This window comes from Berghia stephanieae, chromosome 3 (assembly GCF_034508935.2).
Source record: "Berghia stephanieae isolate SIO BIC M18660-M18661 chromosome 3, UCSD_Bste_1.3, whole genome shotgun sequence".
Classification (NCBI taxonomy): Eukaryota; Metazoa; Mollusca; class Gastropoda; order Nudibranchia; family Aeolidiidae; genus Berghia; species Berghia stephanieae.
The window spans coordinates 45411579-45436578 of record NC_088362.1 but is presented as its reverse complement, the minus strand read 5'-3'; the positions used below and the strand labels follow the sequence as shown (position 1 = coordinate 45436578).

General features: G+C 35.8%; 1 protein-coding gene across 2 annotated transcripts in view; it reads right to left on the bottom strand.

Moving 5' to 3' along the window:
• Positions 1–4: 4 nt before the first annotated feature.
• Positions 5–25000, bottom strand: part of LOC144967832 (LIM/homeobox protein Lhx5-like) — a 175013-nt gene continuing 150017 nt past the window's right edge. For both annotated transcript variants that reach the window (XM_078905508.1, XM_078905507.1), the window contains exon 7: positions 5–1538. In XM_078905508.1, coding sequence (XP_078761634.1) covers positions 1309–1538 — 230 coding nt within the window. In that variant the 3' untranslated portion in view covers positions 5–1308. The remainder of the gene's footprint in view (positions 1539–25000) is intronic.

Below are 25000 nucleotides of genomic sequence, written 5' to 3'. Positions count from 1 at the left end.
CCTCTTGTACGAAGTTTAGAGTGAATATATCCTTTTTCAACGATGAGTCACGGGAATATATAAGTATGAATGAGTGGGAAGATGTATTTATGCAGAGACTCGCATGTCACTATGTTGATGTTTTCAGAATGCGATGACTTCTACCGTAATCAAGTCATCCGTTTCCGCTGAGATATTTTAGAAGTAAAAAGATAGTGGTAACAAACAAAATTGAATGGCTTGGCGCAAGAAACCTACTTTGACGAGAACTCCGCTCTAAAATAATGGGAAAATGAGTAGGTGAGGCTTGTAAGATATATTGATAATATGAGTGTCAGCTGATGTGGATTATAATTATAACATCCGAGGCAAGGACTTATTAAAGATGAATTGTTTAGATGTAGTTGACGTGTTGTCAGAATCTTCTGACTTCATTCTAAATCCATGTTCTTGACACAATAAATTGTTTTATTTCAGTAAGTCTTGAAAAATGTTAACGGCGTTCTCCAGTTATGTAAACGATTCAAAATAATTGGTATACTCGTTCGTAGTGAAAGCTTATATTCCTTTCTTAGATAGCACACACATAACAATGAATATGTCCTTGAATGCTTGCCAGAGTTGTACGATACGTTGATAACAATGTGTGGTTGATAATGATCATAAATAACTAACGTGTAATGATTAGAATTGACTAAACTATTAAAAATGACACTTTTTCCTCATGCCGACGATGCGACTTTCTCCAGGCCTTAGGAATATCCACATGCACGTGTGTGGAGAGATAATCGATGAAGGACGTCGATCACTGTGCTGAATCACGCGAGACAGAAATATTTATTGACACCTAGTGGATATTCATCATAAGAGCTTGCACTAACACAAAGATGCTTGCACACTCTTTACAACAACAAGATCTATCAGGTTCTTGTTCATTTTGGTAGTATAGGCGATCATTTGCACAAAACTGTATGGAATAAGTTGATCACTCCTTCAAGAGCATCGATTTTCCTGGTAGAGATTCACTGCAGGATTTTCTATGTGTTTTTCATTTTGCTAATATATAATATCTCTCACAATTATGGGCGAGCGTCTTTATTTATTGTTTTGAGATGTCTTTATAATCAATCCATAGTTGAAAGAATAGCAATGATAATAATAATAATATGCTCTCGGACTATGGGAAGTTGGTTAAATTATCCCCGGCTACTCTTGGAACGAGTAGCATTTAATTTGTAATTGGACGATATCATGATGATATCATGACATGTGTTTTTAGAAATATATCGGGACGATAAAAAAAACCCCACAAAACAACTAGATTTAGCGTCACCAAACTTCCGCCGCCATTTCTGGTAATTGTTGATGTTGGTGAGGAAGAGGATGATGATGGGGATGGTGATGGGCGAGGGATGGCGATACGGATTGGTTGAAGGGAGGCAACATCCCTCGGTGTCCGTTGAAAGCTTCTGGACCACTCATTGGAGGGAGGGGTTCTGGGGTAGACGAAGGGGGCATCATATCCCCTGGCATGAAAGGGGGACCATCTGGACCAAGGCCTGAGAAGAGAAAAACAAAACACTTGATTGTCATTCAGCAGAAACAAACTATGAGTTATTGGATATAATAGTTAAATTAGTCAGAAATATAATATATTCATTTAATTATCAATCATTTATTTATTTATTTATTTATTTATTTATTTATTTATTTATAATATAAATTATATGAATTGACTTATCCATTTATTCATTTAATTATTTTTTTACCACTTATTTATTACATATCTGCTTCATTGTATAGCTTCCTCTCACACAATATCGTAAAATATCGTAATCATTATTATCATTCATCATCATCATCTCTCTCTCTCTCTCTCTCTCTCTCTCTCTTTCTTTCTCTCTCTCTCTCTCTCTCACTCTCTCTCTCTCTAGCTATTTACCCATCTATCTATCTATCTGTCTCCCCCAATTTCTCTCAATCTCTCTTTGTATATGAATATAAACATTTATTGTGAGAGTTCGTGTGGAATGAGTGTGCTTGTTTTTTATATTAAAAAAACATGATAAATATAAAAGAAAATCAAACACGATCACAACAACTAAGGATAAAATCAATCAAAGAAAATCATTCTACAGAAACGCTACCAGAACAAATATGTACATAACACACACAGAGAGAGACACACACAAACACAAACACTTACACACACACACACACACACACACACACACACACATTCAAGTACATCAATAGAAGCGCCGTTACAGAATATTGACACGCTGAAGGTGCCAGTTACACCAGTTACAAGAAAAACCAACAACGCCCTCAAGGGCTTTTTTCCTGACCGATACACTTCAAAGAGCACCTCTCGAGCTTTTGAAGTGACTACTGAAAAGCAAATATGTTAAAATACAGTACACATTTCAGTTGCTATTTTTGTTCTCTGGCCATGGTCTGTCCGTCCATTTAGCGCTATTAGACCGTCATTCGGAGACTGAAAATTTACAATGCAAAGGAAAAGCTATTTTATCAACTGACACTCTAATATATGAATGTACGTCTTCCATGACATTATTCAAAGTAAGATAACATAGTTTCTTTGTTTTTTAAACGGAATAGTGAGATATTGAAAATGAAAGCAGGAAAACAATTACCTATACTATTCACAGTTCGAACTGACAATGAGGTGGAGAGGGGAATACATCGATAAATGGACAAATCAAAGATCAAAACTTTTTTTTACAATAGCATCTGATGTTGTTTTGTCCCAACTTTCCGGTTCAGAAATACAAAGATATGTCCAATTCACTATTTGGTCAGTCTATGAATACGGCATACAGCTTGCACCTTGGATAGTATTATTGCCTCTTGCATCCCGTTGAATGCAATACCAAGAATGGTAAATGCAGTTATTGTGCTTTTTTAAAGGGATCAATAAGTAGTCTGCTATGTGCGGCTATGTGGTCTTGTGGTATGACACTCGCTTTCGGATCAGAAGGTCCTGGGTTCGAGCCTCGATCGGCGCATAGTTGAGTCCTTGGAAAAGTCTCTTTACTCACATTCTCTCACCGTACTTAAATGAGTAACTGGCCGTTAACAGCGTTGTTTAAGTCTGAAAAAATTGCAATGTCGCCTAACAGGTGTCATGTCTCGTTCTACATGTTACGTGTTGCTGTTGGTCAGGGATCCTTTGCAAAGCGCCTTGAGCACGTTTAGTGGATAATACGCTATATAAAAGCTAAAAAAAAAAGCTCAATAGTCTGCCACCGCATTATGCCATGTTGTAGTTTTTAACAGGTCAATGATCTATTGTCACTCAACAGTCTGGCACTTTTTTGGGGCTACTCTCAAAAGGTCACTTGAATGGTTACTGGTCGAAATGCCTTTTCTATGACTGTAAAACCAAAACACTCGTCGTCGCTTTTCCATGTCTGTGACCACAGGAAACGACGAAGTGGACAATCAAACAATCACATGGGAACTACTTGCGTGAACCCTTTAACTTGTCTAAACTTATCCCAACCAAAGATCTTATACATAGTACAACCCAGGTGTGTTTGGCATCGTGTCCGTTGTTACCAGTAACGAAAGCTACGAGTCACCATGTCAAAGCACCATTAGAAAAGTGGTATTGAGGATTTTCATCATATGACGCCAACTTAACCCCAGGGCAATGTCAATATAAATATTTAATCTAGAAAAATGACAAGAATTTACTTCAATTTTGAATGGATGTGTTTATGAACAAAACGGCTTTATTTCTAAATATTTATTACAATAAGAAAAGTATAACGGAAACGTAGAATGTGAGACAAAAGTTCTCTTTTTTTTTTCAGCGATCGCTTTTTTAGGCAAACTTCTTCAGTATGTATAGGTTTTGTTCACCCTGACTGGCTAAACATACAACGAACTATCCAGAATATGTCTGATATTGAAAGGGTTAGTTTGTGCCAATGGAACATTGTGGTTTTAACCCAGGTGTTATATTCTTCGGACATTGTTTGATACGACGGATCTTTGCTTTGTTACTTAGATCACTGATGCAATCATTGGTATAAGTTCATGGGAAGTAGCTAGACAATTGGATGAAAAGTAAAGGCAACATTCATACATTAGAAAACAATTCGAATGTTTCAAAAGACTTTCGGTAGGGGTTGATCTATTTTACTACCCATTCAATAAGAATGCTCTTTTTAAAATGTATCCCCTTTTGACAAGACCAAAATACAAAAAAAGGCTATTGCAATCGATTGCCTGCGGAACGCCTCTTCATTATTTCTAGTTAAATATCGCAAATAAAAGATTACAATCTTATTTACAATTGGTTTGTAGTGGAAGGAAAACTTCCTGGCACAAAGTCATTACAAGGTTGTTCTAAGAATATAAAATTTCATTGAATGAACTGATGGAATCCTTAAAGATTTGTCCAAAAAGTTCGTCTTGTTTTGCTCATAAATCTGCTAAACAGATTGTATAGAGACAATAATAATTTTTTAAAACAATTTTAATAATATATATAAAAAATAAATAATAAATATATATAAAACAAGTCATCTCAATCAATTCAGTTCTATCTAAGGTTTTTCTGTTGTCGAGGGAGAAATCTGCAAAAACAAAAAGATGAACCAAATAAGCAAGGCAACAAATTAAGTCATGCGCATTTAACATTTTGATTCCACGACTCTACCTTTCGTATCCAAACAATTTCGCTTCGGTAACTCTAATACCAGAGTATATTTTATACCATCAGGAGACGAAACCAGTATAAAGATGTTCATTTTTAGAGAGATCAATCCATTGAATAAACAAAACAATGATTAGCCTTGATCTCAAAAGTGGAACAATCTTGTCTTTCAAGGTTAAAACTCATTGACCACCCCGCGTTGTCCGAAATCCAACCAACCGAGCTAAGCGGTCAATCTACTATGGTCGATAAATATCACGTAGAAGAAGTACCTCCAATCCCCAAAGAAAACATAACATTGATAGCTCTAATCTGTGTACAAATGTCTTTCTTCCACAACCTCTTGGCCTCTAGTAAATCCGAGTTTATTGTGCACCTACCATAACACGACACCGCAAATCGAAGGAATAATATTTATACGTTTGGCTAAAAGAGTCCTCCCGTATCGTCATCAGTGTCATGTATATGTTTCTTCCAGAAAAAAAAAACCCATGGATTCACAATTACTGCATGGTTCTTAGTTGTACTGTTAGTCGAATATCACTGGGCGATCAAGACTTGAATCATGCGTCATTGTGATTGTGTTTTTGACAGCATTCGTCGAGAAAAAAAATTGTTGCTGCTGTCCTTAGGAGTTCAATGGCCCTCTCAGCTCATCCAGTCATGGGATGAATTGGGTTATGATGGGATATACAAAGGATTTAAATCGAGATGTTAGCGCCATAACAGAGGGTTAATTAAATTTTAAAATAAACAATTACTCTTCTTTGTATGCAGAGTGAAATCATTTAAAAGTAACGAACACAATGAAATAAACATTTATAAATAACCAACGATATAAATAACTGTGAGAGGAATTTAACCCCATTGACCCCAAAAAATGTAGTTGGAAAATGTCCGTCCAATAGACTAATAAATAAAGAAAGAAAGAAAGAAAGAAAAAACCAATCCATAACAAAATGTGTCTGAATTTCGCTGTTCCCTAAGCAATGACTGAGTAGCTGGATCTAATGCAGTTCTCACTAAAAGCATGATGAAGAATAAAGAGCTATTTAACTCTAATCTCTGTTATTTCAACTTAACAAAAATATATAATGTGTGTATAGATTATAGTATATAGAATATATAACATTATAATGTGTCTGTGTGGTGTGTGTGTGCGAGCGCCTGATATATTTCATAACATATAAAAACCATTTTCCGACCCTTTGCCCCTGTGTTTTGATAAGACTTTGATACGGATCGTGTACAACAGAGGGTCAAGAGAACCAAGGGAAAGAAATCGGCCGTGAATGATGCAAGCCGATCAAAGAACAGTAATTCTTTCAGGTGGTCACTGATTTCTCGACTTGCCAAAGCAAATGTTTGTCACCTTTTGTGTTTTTTCAACGGCTAAAGTTAATGAAAGAAACCGGGGAAAGCTTTTGTTTTTTTTTTGTTATGCTTCTTCTTCGTCCGTGTTATTCTATTTGAGTGTGTTTTATGTGCTTTTATGGGCCAGGGAATAGGTATATTTATTCAATGCCAGTGAATAGCGTGGTATGTAATACATATATTGAACAGTCACATTCTGTTAGTGTTTGTATTATTTTAGAGATTTCTATATAGCAATGCTTTTATGGATAATATATTATCAAGAATGGTGTATTTGTAGCTGATTGCAATAAAGGTATAAAGCTCTATGAAGCAGATAATATGGACTTTTACACCGCAAAATATTGTTTTACAGTATTATTTATTATTTGCATACAAAACCACATTGACATTTTACCTATTGGTATTCAAACTGTAATTATGGAATAACGTTTCCCGTTGGTTCTAAAACATGTAGCATTTCTCTATTTATGACCCCTTACATTTCCAATTCTTCGAGGTTTTTCCTCGACTAACTACATCTACTGTCATTTCACCAATCAAGCACCCATTGGACTGGATTAAAGGACGTGCTCGATAAAATATTGGGGAACCGAAAATCCCAAGGAGGAGAATGATATAAAAACAAAGTGGATGTAAGGGTGGGGGGGGGGGGGAATTGAGCAACCAACAAAACTTATTCATTTCATTCCTACTCTAAAGCCATCTCATGTCACACAAATGTGCTCAATCCATCACCAGTATCAGATCACCTTTCCTAACACCTTCATCGAGTCTCCCAAAGACATTGCATTCATAATGTGCATTCGTGGCATTGCAAACATGTGTGAAAATGGCTGCATCCAGAAGACTTGTCTCGAAAGAATTCCCACAATTCCAGAGGATGCAAGAATCTGAGCAATCGTGTGTATGCTTTGTGTAACGGTGCGGCAACATCGCGCGCCAGCCATCGCTTTTCGTCGGTCATTTCTACTACTGTAATCAAACATATTTTTATCCTATTTTGGCTGAAAATATTTATATTCCAAATAACAATAGCTTAAAAAGACCTCACCTTTTTGATAAAATCTCAAACTGAGGGTTTTTTAAAGTCTCAGATGTATGAGACTTCCTGACTCGTCCAGTTTCATTTTTTATCGATCGATTTTTTCAGTAACAATGTTATGGTCAAAAAAATATAATGTAAGTGTATTTTCATAATATATTACAGGAGTGTTAATATTTTGAAGGGCAGGATGATTATTTTTTTTTCAAATCAAATTTCTATAAATTGTATATTTATGATCTGGTTGTATGGCGTGACGATAAAATCAGGCTTAACATTTTCACCAAGGAAATTTAATCCCGATGCGTCTGAAATTTTCTGAAGACCATAATATTAATAGGATGTTAAATTGAAGTAAAACCCAACTGTAAACAGGGTTTTTGTTGTTGTTGTTGTTTGTGTGTTTGTTTGTTTGTTTGTTTTGGGTTAGAGGTGTGTGTAAAACGTGTCTGGTCAACATTCTGCTTATACGACGGCCATTAGCTCTGGCGCACTTTACTTTCAAAAAACCAAACGTCTAGTTCAAAACCTTGATTGTTTTTTTAAATCGTTACATTGTATTTTCACTTATTAGATCCCCGAGCAGTAATTGGGTCGTTTGGACTGTTTAACGTCTTGTTGAAAGTGTTTGCAATGGAGACGATTATCTTATCAAAATGATAGCAATGGCATATTTCAATCCATATCAACTTCAGGCTATTTATAGAGACTTAAAATAAGCCTTTTACCAATTACCTATAAAAAGCAACTTAAAAGTCATACTACTATGATATTCACATCAAAATGACTTGTTAAGTACAACAGCAGAAGCTATGTTTGTGGTCATAATGAAAATATGGTCATTCACTACTCATCCTCCTCCTCCTCCATCCCCTCCCAATCAAGGCCGCCTGCCAGCAAGCCGCAAAACTGAGCAAGTCAGACACATGCCAGCCAGGGCAACGCGATACCTCTAATCACGTGAGGAACGCCATTAATTAATTGAGTAGGAACGGAAATTCCCACTGCTTGGGTAATCCCCGGATCGGATTTCACCGATTGGGGCATTCCAGCGGCCAACTGATTGTCAGCGCCATCTTCCTTGGCAAGACAGGCAACTCCCAATAGACAACTCAGAAGACGATTAGGATTGGATGAAGAATTGTTGGATGGAGCTGGTGGCCTGTTATTGTGGATTGTAATTTCACATCAAATGCCTAGCTCGTGTAATGTTTAGTAAGAGATGTTCCGATCTCTGTAGTCAATCTTTTTAAATTTGGCTCCTCGGTTTAGTTCGAAATAAAATTCTTTTCCTATTTTAAAAAAAAAAAGATAATTAACAATTGAGTTTTTATAAAGCGCAATATCCATTAAACTGCGTGATCAAAGCGCTTTACAAAGCCTTATCTGTAGCTGTTGTTTCAAACCTGATTGTCTCCCTTCATTTGGATCATGTATTCATTTGTTGTAATTCAAGTCAAATTTGGTAATATGGATCACGTTGTATTGATAGAATGTAGACTCTGTACAGGCGCCTTGTCCTTCACATAACTAAAGAATGTGGCTTTGAAAACCTACTACGTAACATCCACATGGAAAATGAGATGACAATCTCAACAATCATCAGAGAGAATTTGAAATTTCAAAACCTTAAATCTATTCAATAAGGCTAAAAACTCAAAAATATTTTACTGTTTAATTCACTAAATAAATAACCAAAAAAAAAAACAACAAAAAAACAAACAAACAAACAGGTTTCCTCTGAATGATGAAAATACGATTTAACAGGTTTTCAAAGTCCCCGCCTTGTGACTCGAGTCTTGATTTAAAGTCCCAGGTTTGAGAGTTATTGACAAGATGAGGACCTTTTTTATCCATCCATATTTTAAGGACGAATTTTTTTCTGGCCAAAATTCAAAATACTCGGGTTTTCTTTCATATGACAACAAAACGTCCCCTAATTAAACTTTACTTCTCAATACCACCATTTAAATACAAAGATTTAACCTATCAATTTTTTTTCACGCTATGGTATTGATGCATTGAGTTTAGCCCAAAAACTCATCACATCCGCCAACCAGAAATAACGTGCCAATACACAAAAATATGTGTAAACTTCAACGTTTATCGACGAATTAATACAGTTTAATGAGAATTACTCATAAAATTGGATGGCAAACAAACAAAACAAAAAAAAACAAAAAACAATAACAAAGACCTGGGTGACGTCAACTCCGTTCTGTTTATAATTGTACCGTTATTCTAAGCGCAGAAAGGCCCAAAAGAGTTTTTAACATTCCAACCCGATTCCACTTCCCGGTCAGGTTTTAACACAAGGACGTGACCACTTGTCACTCGTGTCGGATAATGAAACACACGTGACTTCAGCTGGCCGGATGCCTGCCATTTCCCTTCTTGCTGCCTTTGTCATTTCCAACATTTATTACAAAACAAAACAATTTAAAAAAAAAAATAGTTTGTTTCCTTTTTCATTTTTTTTTCTTTCTTTCTCCTTTTCCTATTTCTTTGCTTAAATTATTTATCTTTTTTTTCTTCTTTTTTTTTTTTTTTTGGGGGGGGGGCCCTGTAAAGTTTTTTTTTTTTTTTTTTCAAAAATTCCAGTCATGTTTCAATTTATATTTCTTTTATTGAACCACCAATGTTTTGGAGGTATTTTTAAAAATAATTACAGGTAGAAAAGATTTACCTGGTCAATGAAAACGTTGAAACAAAAATTCAATGCGTAAAATGCTATCAATTCACAAGGAAAGCAAGAAGGATCAAATTAAATGTTATCAACGTAAAAAAAAATATACAAAATATACTTTTAAGCGGCATCAACATTGTAAAACAAACAAAATAATGAACGAACGAACAAACAAACAAACAAACAAAGAAGACACGCAGAATGAATGTAGCGTCTGGAATGTTTTCGTTTCTCCACCGGAAAGTAAATTCCATCAAAGAACGAACACCCATCCTTCACATGTCGAAGTTCCCCTAACCTTATTGACTTTTGACCCCGAGTTGCATAATTTTATCTCAGGAAGATAAATCTTATCTGTCTTAACTTAAACCAACGTGAGAAGACTTTTTTTTTTTTAATCTATCCGCACCCTTCCTCATTGATGGTATGGGTATTTCACAATAGGATTCAATAGTCTGATGTCACGTCCGCCCAGCAACGAGCAGCTTGGTTCTAAACAAAGAAAATCGGTACTTTTTATTCTTCATGCTGGCTAGAACTTTTTCACATGTCATGTGATCAGAATGTATAAAAGACAAAACATGATCAGATGTATATTGTCTTTCTCCTCTGGGTACACTTTTATGTTCGTCGGAGAAGTGTTTCATATGGGCGTCCGCCATTATTCCGATAGTTTAGAACCATTTACTAAGTTACAATGTGTCATTACGAGGGAAGTGACGTCACGACTGTCGAAGCCTATTTATTAGCATATTATTATCTTCGATCAACCATTGTTGTGGAAAATCGTTTAATAAAATTAAGGGTTTTTCGGGTTATGGCACTCATGTTTTAATAATTCTTAAATTCAAACTTAATAAAAATGCAATTTGTCTCTTGGAAATGGAGAACTTTTACTAATGAAATCTAATACTCTTGTTTGAAAATCTCATTTTCAAATCATTTCTTATACTAATAGTATAATATACAATTCACTTATATTTCAGAAAGGGCAATTTTAATCTTAAATATAAGTGCGATCGTATGAAACGCGATATAATTTTGCTTTTTTTTTATACTTTCGTTAAACATATGTTTATTCACATCTAATATTTTTGGAAGAACTAGTTTGTTGGGTTGTTGTTTTTTGTTTTTAATATATTACTTATTATATTACATACATATACACACACATGTGTAAATATATATATATATATATATATATATATATATATATATATATATAATATATATATATATATATATATATATATATATACATATTTCTGACAGACGCTTGCTGCATTTTTAAGAGAATAACCTAAGGTGCACAAGTAGGTATTTGTATGTCCACAATTCTTGGGCTAGATTTGATATTATTGTAGTGGACAATACTTGCGTTGGTTTGAGAGAAATGCCACTAAGACAACGATGAGATCATAATAATATGGGTGACCAGATCTGTATAATATAAGTACACATTGGGTCTAACGGATACCCTGGTAAAAGTGATTGGCTTAGCCTTTGGGGTTTTCATTGGTTTCCTTTTGCTTATATATAAGAGAGGATATATTATATATATCCTCTCTCTATGTATGTGTGTGTGTGTGTATGTGTGTGTGTGTATTTTGTGTGTCTACGTTTGTGTGTGTTTCAATCTAATTTTTGTCTTCATAAATATGTGTGGTCGATCCTAAAATATTTCTATACAGAGCGTATATATTCCATAATGATAGAGCGTTGTTTGGGTGTTCTTCTTTTTTAAGCTCACACACCACACATGTAATTTTACGTGTTTTAAAATGCAAATGGAAACCAGTGACTACATCATCAACAACAACGTATAGATAGCTGATTTTCCTCGTTGTCTAGACGACACCGTCTCTCTTACACCTGGATCGCTTTGGCCAGACAAGTTTTGTTTTCCTTAGCAACAACATGCAAATTATCCTGCCATCGGTTCGGCAACAGAGAAGCTTGATAACGGATGAAGGCTGATCACCTTGTGTGACAGATCGGGACAATAGTCAAAACATCTCGTGTACAGCCTTGTCGGACGTCCAGACAGGACTGTTGGACATGGATGACGTGGTGACCGTGTTATGACCAATCGTCAAACTACAATAGAACACGGTTGAACCCGAGAGTAAAATTATGATAGTATCGAGACATGAAACTTAGGGGGCTCCTTCCATATGTGGATTTTCAATGTCGAGTCGATAATCATGGCATTTGAGTATTGATGGAATGTGTGTAAATAAAATTCACACATTTCCTTCCACTATAGATAGAATGCGCTTGGCCAAGGAGTTCACAACATTGCCATCCGGAAGTAAAACGGACCAACACACAAACTCTGTGTAACCATGAACTTTTATAGTGTGGTTAATACAGTTTAGTGAGAACAACTCACAAACGCGGATGGCAAAAACAATAACAAAGGCCTGAGTGACGTCATCTTCGAACTATCTATATCAATAAATAGTATGCGCTTGGCTAAGAAGCTAACAACATTGCCTTCCGGAAGTATAACCGACCAACACACAAAACTATGTGTAACCATGAATTTTTATAGTCTGGTTTATACAGTTTAGTGAGAAGTATTCATAAACGTGGGTGACAAAAAAATAAAAAAAATAAAAACAATAACAAAGACTGAGTGACGTCATCTTCGTTCTATCTATAGATAGTTAACGAAGACTACGCCTTAACCCATTTAATTTACAGAGAAAAGGTGTCGAGAGGATTTATTCATCTCCTTGTACAGGACGCTAATCTGGAACAAATTTCTTTCTACCTAATCTAACGGACGCAGCTACCTATTCACTGCTGAGCAATCTGAAGGGTCAAGTCAAGAAGTCCTTCAGAGCCATTCGGCCCATGGAGCCGGAGCTTATCCGGACAATAGCAATTGCTTGCTATCCTTTGGATAGGGCGCTAGTCTATATCAAAGTACTTTCCGCCAAATCTAACAGACTCAGCCCCTTTTCACTGCTAGGTGGATATTGGGGGGGGGGGGGGAATCTCGACTGAAGGGTCAGAATGTATTTATATATCATAAGTAAAAATTGAATCTTTCCAAATTAAAACCTGATCCTTTTGCTTGTGAGTCAAGCGCTTTACCGGCTGAACTACATACTGAGACCACCCTCATACAATTATCTAATCCTATATATTTCACCCATAAGTCACCAAATCCAATCTTCAATTCTACATTAAAATGCCAACCTGCGACTTGTCCATTTGTCGGATATTAGTATTAGTATTATTATTTTATTATTCTCATTCTCATTATCCACCAATGCTTTGATTTATCGCATGTCGTAAATCTGACAGAGGTGTCAATATTTAATGGGCCGACTCCATGTTAATTTTAATTACCCATTATTTTGAACGAACAGGTTGTGTGTTCAATCATCATTGAAATTGAATCACAATCAACATGCCTTGCTTTTATTGACTCATGATTGGGAATCTAAATTAAAAATAAATTAAGTAAATAGAATGATATAAACATGTATGCTAAGGAGGATTTTCACAGATTTACCATGCTCAATGAGTTTAAGAACTCGTAATATTTTTTTTCCCAGCAAGTTATATGGAATTAAATTGTCAGTCCATACAGTACAAGAAGTCATTTGTTATGCGTCTTTTGTGTGATATCACTCTAAAAAAAACAACCCTCTTTCTTAGTATAGATAGGTAGTTATTTACACCTGATTCAAGTCGGGTATTGTATGTTAAGAATCTGAGCCTGATTTTTCCGATCATAACCACCGATATATTTACTTGACCATGCTCAACATTGCTTGATTACATTATATGACACAAGACGAGACATCGTATCGTTGACCCGTTGACACCACAGTAGGTTATTATATACATAATCATACTACACTTAAAAGCCATGTTTGTAATCTCTGATTTTGGGATGAATAAACAGTGTGAAAAATACTGGAATTTGGTCCTCACGTCTTTTTACACAGAATATATTCTTCAATAAAAAAAGAAGAAAAAACAAATACAAAAACAAAAACAAAAACAAAACAAACAAAATAACGCCACTATCAAGAATGTTTGTCTACCAATGTTTATACTAGATTTAGAAGTCTTAAATTTTGTTGTCGGGGATTTCGTTTTTGTTTTGTTTTTCTTCTTGTTTTTTGTGGGTTTTTTTTTTTTTGTTTTGTTTTTTCTTCTTCTTTTCACTTAATCGTTGAATGGTACATGCTATAATAGCGTGTGGTGTCGTTTGGGGGTGGGTGGCGGGGGGGGGGGGGGGGAATGCTTTTCTCATTGATCTCGCCAGGCACAGATTGTTGTCTAATCACCCCATGCTTATCAACCCTCATACATTAAACTAAACAAAACTATGACACAACAATTTATTTCTATTTTAGCCAGAAAACAATAAACATAAAAAAATAGACTGATCAAAACAACACTATGGTAATAAGACCAATTTAATACTTTGTACTAATTCTGAGGTTCCTAAGAGATCTAAAGATTGATAATTTTGACAAGTTTAGGGTCATTTTAAAAGAGTTATAATATTAGTCGAAGTAAAAGTTTTCAGTCCAAAATAATTTTATAAAAATTCTGTTTTGACAAGATTATGGCAGCATTGATTATATTGTCCCTGTGTTTTGATTGCAATACATGTTGGATGATTTAGGGCCGGTCCGTCACTGACAGGTAATTACAAAGACAGGTGTGTGCTAGGCGATGGATTTTGGGACACAAACCGCTGATTGAGTGAATTATACAACAGCATAGAATGTACAGTATTTTGGCCTTCATGACAAATTGAAAGAATGGAATACGATGAATAATGAAATTGGATTGAATCATAAACATACAGACACATAACGGATATATACACAGACTGGAGCATTTATATAGCGCAATATCCACTAAACGTGTTCAAAGCGCTTTAAAACGGATCCCTAACCAACAGCAATATTTAACATGTAGGACTAGACGACATGACGCCTGTTAGGAGATATTACAATTTTTTAAATATTTGGACAGAGACAACGCTGTTAAAGGCCAGGTACTCACCTACCGTGAGAGAATGTTCAGTAAAGAGCCTTATCTAATACTCAACTAAGCGCCGCTCGGAGCTCGTATCGAACCCTGAACCTTCCGATCCGAAGGCGAGAATCAAACCACGAGACCACATAGCAGATCAAGTTATACACAAGTCATGGCTCCATACTTTTCTTACTACCGACCCAATCATGTTCATTAATAGAATTTACCGTAATGTCATTTTTAGCGCCTAGTAAGTAGAGTAGCGGCATGGCGCCTCATCTTTGAACAAAAGTCAAACTGTTAACCCTGGTAGGTAATAAGGTGGGTGTGATAATGATCGTAAAACTAAGGTTTCAACGTTGTGTCTCTGCGTCAGGTGATTTTACAATCATGACCCCACTTGACTCAGGTGTGAATGGATGCCTGACTATAGGGCAGTTACATAATACATTGTGAGAATGCCAGTACAATAAGGACGCCGGACAGACGACGTGTATCGTATGAAAATAGGAAATTTGGTTTCGCATGACCCACTGGTGGAAAACTAAGCATTTTGAAGTACGTTGAGACATCGTAATTCCGTGGAAATGTACGGTTTAAATGTTTACTATTTTTTACTTTAATTTATGATTTTGAAACTTATAAAAGTGCAATTGGATTCAGTAGTCTGATGTCACACCGCCCGGCAACGGCGGCCATCTTGGTTCTAAACAAAGAAAATCATTACTTTTTATTCTTCATGCTGGCTAGAACTTTTCATAAGCCTTGTGATCAGAATGTGTAAAAGTCAAAACATAATCAAATTTATGGGGTTTTTTCTCCTCTGGATACGCTTTTATGCTCGCCGGAGAAATATTTCATACGGCGTCCGCCATTGTTCCGATAGTTTAGAGCTACTAAGTTACCATGCGTCATTAGGAAGGAAGTGACGTTACGACTGTTATTGAAGAGTATTCAATCATTCCAAAAACATGTCTATGGACTTTGATGAGCTGGACGAGAAAGAAGAACCTCAGTGTCGTGGCTTAATGTGAGTTTTTTTTTGGGGTTTTTATTTTTTTTTGTGAATCGTGTGCTTTTGTGAGCTTTGTTCAGCATGCTGAAACCATCGAGCCGCTTAAAAATAGTATTTACAAAAGTGATGCCCTCATAACAATGTTTACCTTTTTGGACAAAACTAAGAGACAAATTATGTGATAAAAGCATTCTATCTCCAAATAATCAACATCTTCCACCCACTCACTCGCAACCAATTCCGCCTCTGTTTCACAAAATTTGTTTCATGAGTAGTCCCCCCTGTTGCCCTGGGTGACAGCTGCATCGTGCACAATCCACGGAAGGAATGGCACTGGAGCGGAAACCGATGAGGAACGGCTGCTGAGTGATACTTTGGCTTCAAATTGGGTGTTGTGGTCGGTAGATATGAGTTTGAGAGAGGGTGTGCGGGGTGGGAAGGGGGATGGGGTGGAGGGTGACTGGAGTGGATTTCAAATGTGGATTAGGATGGATGACAGGTCGATATGACCAATTCGTACTTATTTGAGTACATCTACACTTTAAACGTTAGTAAAGTAGAAATAAATAAATATGAACATTTACAAATATCTTATTTATTGATTTCCAATGATCAATACGTTTCCCAATATTTCAACTGTGACCCCCCCCCCCCCCCTCTGCCTCAAGCAAAGCATATTTTGGAGCCAACCAAATTTGTAATTTGCATTCGATGTAATACAAGCGGGTAGGGAAAAATTGAGTCCTTGGGAAAGGTCCTTTACTCATATATCCTTACATTGCTCATGTGTAAAATGTGTACTGGCCCACTAACATATTTGGCTTTCCCGAAAAATATTGCAATATCGCTTTACAGGTGACAAATCTCATTTTTCGTTATTCGTTGTTAAATATGGGCTTGAGACCCTTTGTAAAGCACTGTGAAGTGGATAGCCAGAAAGAGAGATTAACATGATTTACATGGGTGTCTTTCATTCGCTTACATTTGACTTTCTCCCTCATAGAAAGGACCCCAGTAACGACATGGGCAAAACTAAGCCATCTCACTCCAAGCACGAACAGAAAGATACAGAGAAATTAGTGAGTACTAGAACAAGAAACAAAACAAAACAAAAACAATTTTTTTAATCCCTAAATTAAGTGAGTTCAAGATAAAATAGAAAAGCTGGTTCTTTGGGCTATGGTCAAGTTTTCTTTATTTTCCTTGCATTTTATGTGAGATATAATTCTAGAAATTGCATTTGCTTATTTTGAAAAACTTGCATATCGTTCCGGCTTGCACGTAATTTATTCTCAGAGAGAAAAGATGGAAAAAAGGAGAGAGAGAGAGAGAGAGAGAGAGAGAGAGAGAGAGAGAGAGAGAGAGAGAGAGAGAGAGTGAGAAATTGATTGATACTGTCATTTTACAGAAAGATACAATTTACATAATTGCACACCCCCATTAACAATAGCGATGGCGTTGATAGCTGTATTTTAAGACAACAAAACATTATCATGTTATAACACAATAATATCCCTACTGTCTATAAATGTTCCTCCTGTGGATATTTAGTTTTTCAAAACAATATTAATATTCATATCAATTATGATTCCTCCCCCCGCTTACAAAATACTCACTTTACATGTACATCAATATACATTTCTTTCCCGTTTAAACTACTCACTCACTAACAGAAGGTATTCTTTTCCTCATCGTAATCTTTTGGGACATGTGTGAGATTTGAGATGTGTGTGTGTGTGTGTGTGAGTGAGTGTGTGTTTGTGTGTTTGTGTGTGTGTGTGTGAGAGAGAGAGAGAGTGAATCCTAGACTAGGCGCGCGTGCAGCAGAGCGTGTTCTTAATGATAATATTGTTGTTATTATTGTAGCTGGATGCTCACGAAGAGGGTACGTGCGTATGACGGGTGTGAAGTAGCTGACCCGTGAACATAGATCGGACGATCACTCCATTGCCCAAGTTGATAGCGCGCATAAATGTATATATTTATACTTGTCTTGCATGAACTATATTACTATAAACAGTCGTGGGTCGTGTTGTTTTATGGATTATGGCTACTTTATCTATTTTTTAATTTGTCTATGTATCTATCTATCTATCTATCTATCTATCTATCTATCTATCTATCTATCTATCTATCTATATTTATCTATTTATCTATCTACCTATCCATCTATATATTGAATCGTGTTGGATACAAATATGGTACGAATAGTGCTCGACACGTAGCAATGGAGCGAATTATTATTTTAATATTTACCAAATGTTGGAGTCAGTCTACATCGATGTTTCAGGCCTTTTAAAAAGGCCTGAAACATCGATGTAGACTGACTCCAACATTGTGGTAAATATTAAAATAATATCCATCTATATATCTATCTATCTGCTGGAAGAGGCAGATGAACTGCTGAAACAGATTGTCTACATATCATGAGATGAGAAAAATATAAGGATTTACGCTCCTTTAAATAGGCAAGCACCCTAAAGATCTGCGTATCAATCTCTTACGAAATGTAAGAGAATTTCTCTTTTTTTTCACCACACTTTAAGCATGGAGTATTCACATTTTTATCTATAATATGTTTTTCACTCTCCTCAACTTTTCAATTCTCTTCATTAAAACGTTTTACCCTTTTCATCACTTTATTCACCCGTCCGTCTCTTCATTATCCTCGTGATTATCCTCCAAATCCTCCTCTCCCTCTGCCTCATCCTCTTCCTGCACCCAATCCTCCTTTCCTTCTTTCCTCTCACTCTAACCTCATCTTCCTCTTCCTTAACTCTCTCACTTCCACCCTATTCCGTGCATCCTCTTCATCCTTCTCACAATCTGTCAATCTGACAAACAACGCCGGGCGGCTCCATCGATTAAAAGCAGCCCTTGTCGCCATATTCCTCCGCCACCATTTTGGTCCCTTTTTCCGGTAAGTCACTTCCGGTTTTGGCACGAATTGTCCCTTACACAACTTCCCAAATTTGCACTCTGTCTGAGTCTCAGCACTTCCACTGTGCAAAAAGATCGAAAACCTCATTGAGCGCATACTTAAATAAGAGCATTCATATAGCGCAAAATCCACTGAACGTGCTCTGAGCGCTTTACAAGGGGCCCCTGGCCAACAGTAACACTTAACATGTAAGACGGGATATGACAATTTTTTATAAAAAATTTTACGGACAGAGACAACGCTGTTAACGGCCAGGTACTCATTTTACACCTGAGTACGGTGAGAGAAAGTGAGTAAAGAGCCTTTTCCAAGGGCTCAACTATGCGACGAGCGAGGCTCGAACCCAGGACCTTCCGGTCCGAAAGAGAGTGTCATACCACTAGACCAAATAGCCGCACATACTGGTGATCGACAGAGATAAATCGCTCATTAATTTAGGGACAGTGAAAGCAATTTTTCAAACAAAAAGATGCACGGATCAGAGCTCACATTGTATGACTATCCTATTATAATATGGAAAAATTTCACTTAAAAACAAACAAAGAGGACGGCGGTGCCATGCTGAGGCATGCACGTGTAAAATGTCCATATGCTAGTCGGAAGCAACAAGAATATTATAATAATATGCACAATGACACGAACATAGATAGATCTCACCATTGCAGTAAAATAATAATATTACTCCGCCAAATTTCTTCCTCATCCGCTTAGATTTATTTTTGTCTCGTTGTTACGTTCAACACCACAACACGTGCAAGACAAACTTTAATGTCAACAAGCGGAAAAAGTCTCTTACGGATAAACTTCCAATTTTTTTCTTCAAAATAAAAGAATTCGGCTCACGCATCCCTTTTAACACCTGTAAGGTGCGCATGCACGTCGGTTGAGTACAAATTCCGGTGATTTCTAGTGATGCGTGAGTTTCTTCATATTACGTAAACATCTTAATCATGCTTTATTTTCTAAATTTATTAAATGAGACGTTCATTTATTTAATCATACGTTCTCGAGGGACGATTATCATGGAAAATTGGTGCATTTTGTTTTATTTTGCTTGGGATTGTTGTCCCCAACAACTTCATTACTCGTATCTCCATCAAGCTCTGAACTTTCAGTCTGTTTATCCGACCGACACAGATACTTAACCCCCTCACCACCCATAAAATAATCTCCTGGTTTTTTGGGGGGTTTTTTCTCTCACTTTCCTTCTCACTTTCTCTCTCTCTCTCTCTCTCTCTCTCTCTCTCTCTCTCTCTCTCTCTCTCTCTCTCTCTCTCTCTCTTAATGACGCACTAATGATATTATTGCTAGATCACTTTGAATTCTTCATATCAAAGGCGTTTATAAGGATACAATCCTAAATTAAGCCTTTGGCCATGTTATATTATGTTATGTTATGTTATGTTATGTTATGTTATGTTATGTTATGTTATGTTATGTTATGTTATGTTATGTTATGTTACGTTATGTTATGTTATGTTATGTTATGTTATGTTATGTTATGTTGTGTTTTGTTGTGTTGTGTTGTGATGTGTTGTGTTGTGTTGTGGTGTGTTGTGTTGTGTTGTGTTGTGTTATGTTATGTTATGTTATGTTGTGTTGTGTTATCTAGAGTTCCGATACTCACTTGACCAAAATGTATCGCAGGCGACGCTAATCACAATTTTTATTTTTAATAAAAGCATTTTAAAAAATAACAAAAACAAAAACAAAAAAAAACAACAAAAAAACAACAACAATAAAGTGTTAAAAATAAGGACAGATGGAAGGAATTCTTTGAAAACGTTGGCATCAGGAGGTATTAAAGGTTAATGATGAATGAGAAAAGAAATACAAAAGAAAAAGGGGGGGAAAGAATCACGTTGCCCCGATAACACTTCAACACGTCATTCACATAATGATAACAAGTTAACGACAACGTTTCTCGAACCTAAACGATCGACTAACGACGAGGAGGAATTTTTTAAAAAATGGATCTGCTGTCCTCAGACGTTTGACGACAGATCCTGGTTTTCTTCCTCGTCGTTGGTCGAGCTTTTAGATTCGGGGAACGTTATCGTTAACTTGCTCACAATAATATCATGGGTGCTCACAAATTTTACGCCGATACGCATCCTGCCATGTTTGCCCATCCGTAGCCAAGAGTCGGCAACAAAATGCACTTTCGCATGAAACACACACTAGGGGTCACCAATAACCGACCCAAGAATACCCAAAATAATAACAATACAAATTGTGAAATATAAATAAATTTCATGCCACTCGGGTGAAAAGGGAGATAATCACAACCCCTTATTAACCCTTTAACGTCCTTTAATCATAAATTTATAATTGCCAATTGATGAAAATAAGTGTTGCTGCTTGAAGCTCGAAGGAAAAAAATAACGTTGATAAAGGGGAAAACCGACGTCCACAGTATCTGAGTTCGTCTAATAAATTGAAGCTAACAATTCAATCTGTATCGTTATAATTGCCAATTGAGTGCACCGTATCCACGTCATTTAAAAGTGCTATTATATATATATTTTTTAAAGAATTGATTGTTGTATAATTTCATAATATACTTATCTAATTATCCAACATGATTTTTTTTAACCAAAAAAAACTTAGTTTTCGAGGCGGGTGTAAAAAAAAAAGAGGGGGGGGGGGGGGGGGCGGTTGGATAGCGGGAGTAGTCATAATTAAAACCTAAAAGTTTTAATTTCCCCTCAAAATAATTAATTATTGCTTCGAATTCCCGAAAATAATGTCTGCTGGCACCAAATTTTCATATTGACTAAGTTTTATCGAATAAGTATAGCTGAATGAATAGATCCTGCAATAAGGAAAATAAAACTAGCAATTTTTCAACAAAAAAATTCCTCGTAAAAGGCAGGTCTGTAATATGTTGTTTCTTGTTGTTTTTTTAGTAGTATATCACAACAGAAAGATTTCGGCTCGACAAATCTATTGCTACTCTTTTTCTTATGTCAGGTTGGAGCACAATCGAATTCTACCCTTAAAGAGTGATGGTGAGTTGCATAACTTAACACACAACACGAGGTTTTAATTCTAATCATGCCAGCTTGAGGTTAGCAAAGTGAAAATATCGGATATAAATAATTTCATGCACCTATGGCGAAAATGTCAACTATAGGGTTAGGATGTTAAATCACATTATGTTATTGCCATTATTATTATTATTATTATTATTATTATTATTATTATTATTATTATTATTATTATTATTATTATTATTACTATTACTATTATCATTATCATTATTACTATTATTATTATCATCATCATCATCATCATCATCATCATCATCATCACCATCATCATCATCATCATCATCATCATCTTCAATCTATCTCTTATCTAAATATGAGTGACATGCCGATACCACAACATCGGGTAGCATCTGTACATTATAAGAGTAGCTTTTAAATAAAAGTTTAGCGTAAAAAAAAAAACGTTTAAACTGCAAATACCTGGCATGTGTGTCGATTGAAAATAAAAACATGATTGACGTTTGACGACTAACCTTAAATGTGGTGTGAAACATAAACTTGTTATACATAACATCAACAAATTAAACTCTGCTATATGCTGTAAGCGACTCGTGTAATTGTTATAGTTTTTTAATGACGGGGTGAAACGACACATTTTACAAATATTTTTGTTTTATTATTTGTGCATATTTTTTATTGTTATATTTTAACGCCTGATCCTATCGTGCATTTTACAGATTTTTGATGGATAAGGGTCGTGATTTTACATGATATTGTTTTTAAAATGTCATATAATTTAACATTGTAAACAACAAGCATATTCCATTTGCTTCCAAAAGACCTCTATAAATATAACACATTATGTCATAGATATCATTGTTGATCAAACATGCATTCTATCGATGTATGATTATAATGATGATAACGATGATAATAATGAAAATTATAATAATAATAATAATAATAATAATAATAATAATAATAATAATAATAATAATAATAATAATAATAATAATAATAATAATAATAATAATAATAATAATAGGCAGGTGACCTGATTTATCTATTATAAAAAATGAGGATCAATCTCAAAGACACAGAAGGCACAAATTAGCAGGTCTCATAATTGAACGCAATAAAGGGCCTGATTTACCATTGTTGTAATAGACAATATTATTTTGCGACGGTTTGATAGTATTTTCATTACAACAATGGGGCCATAACAATTTGGATTTTCCGATCTGCATTTAAGGGGCGGTTTGGGTCTAATTATTAGGAAAATCCTTCGAAAAATTGATTTTGAGATTTTGGTGGACATAGATATTTTATTACCCTAGAAATAATATAATTGAAGTCCAAATTCTTAAAGTAGACCATATAGGCATGAAAAACACAGTCGAAAATGGTACAGATAGTAAGAAAAGTGTGAAAAACGGGAAGCTATTTTGCTATTTTCTCAAAATGTCATATTTCTAAGGGTATGGGATACTGTGTCAAACGTTTCTCTGAATCTATTCAATGAAATTGTCTGAAAATTTCCACAGTTATCACAGAGATAATGTATTGTGTCACCATAGAGAGATTTTATTGATAAGATATGTGAATTTTGAATTATAATCCTAATCCTGAATTTTTAAGGTCAATTTTGTCATAACATTTTGATTCTCAACTTTGTAATGTTCTAATCAAAATTCCATAAGCTAAAGCCGTAAAATCTCTCTATGGTGACACATTATAGTACAATGTTTACAAGAGGGAAGAATATGGAGGTCATTCCTTCATTAGTTTTTTTGGAACGTTTGCACAAGATTGTTATATTTTTTGATGTCAGACCCCCAAATTAGGTCGCAAAATGGGTATCAACACAGATAATTAAAATTTTTCACCATAAATGTTGTTTTTTAACCTATAATGACGATACAGAATGATTACAACCGCCCAATATTGGTAATTAATTTTTTTTTGGAAAAGACCCAAACCGCCCCTTAAGTAGTACAAGTCGGATAGGACGAATGAATAAATGAACGAATGATGAATGAATGAATTATGAAATAAATCAACGAATGATTGAATGGACGAATGGATGAAGAGACTGAGGAATTGAAAAACGAAATCTATAAAGGAACGAAGAGCGAAACAACTAGATACTCTAGCAGACAGTAGACAGTTGGTGAGTTTATCTCACTGTCAATGATGTTTGAGTGTTTGAAGAGCGTGAACCCTTCGACTGACGGTCTGATGTCTGAAATTCCGCACTTTTCTGAACCCCCGTGTCATTTTAAAGAGATCTTTGAAGTAAGTGGACGTTTGTTCGAAGTTTGATGTGATAAAAAAAAACAAGGGGAAAAAGCAAACTTGCACGATTGTTTGGTTGTTGATTCGGGGTTAGGTTGGCGTAGGTTCATAGTGAGTAAACTAGAGAGAGAGAGAGAGAGAGAAAGAGAGAGAGAGAGAGAGAGAGAGAGAGAGAGAGAACATTGGCGGAGGTTGTAAAGTGTCGTCATTGTCTCTCTATTATTCTATGAGCGATTGTGGAAATTTAATAAAAGATTTGTTTGCTGCGATGTTTGCGATGATTTAGTTTGATTTATTTATTTTGTTATGAAGTAGAGACTTCCTATAAGGTTTTAAAACTGGTCCTTCAGAGCCACCAGGCTCATGGAGCCAGAGTTTATCCCGGATTCTATAGCGTGAAACGGACAATAGCAATTGCTTGCTACCCTTTGGATAGGACGCTAGTCTATCGCAAAGTACTCCCAACCAGATCTACCAACAGACCCAGCTACCCAATCACTGGCTGGGTGGACAGGGGGGTCAGGAAAAAATCGCGACCCGGGATCGATCTCAGTCCCTTTGCTTGTGAAGCTCTACCAACTGAGTATCGGGAGAATAACTTTTTTGCTGTGATTTTCTTCATCTTTTTTCTCCTCCAAAGTCCTCATTTCGGTTCGCACAGCACACATTAACTTGTAGTACGGCATTTACAGAAAATGTATTACCATATCTAAAATTTTGTAACAGTCAAGCGACGGTGAGCGTGGTCATTATCTAAATGAGTAACAATAGCCAAGGAAGCACATTTTATCAACTTATTCTTTCATTCATTTATTATCCCATTTCAGATTCAACTGGTTCATTTATCAATTTGGGGAAGCGTGGCTCAGATGTACGGTCTTTGCTTCACCCCTAAATGTACCGAGTTCGATCACCCGCCGCTGCTCTGTGTGGCCTTGAGCAAGGCACCTCGCCCTAGCTCAATTTGCGGCG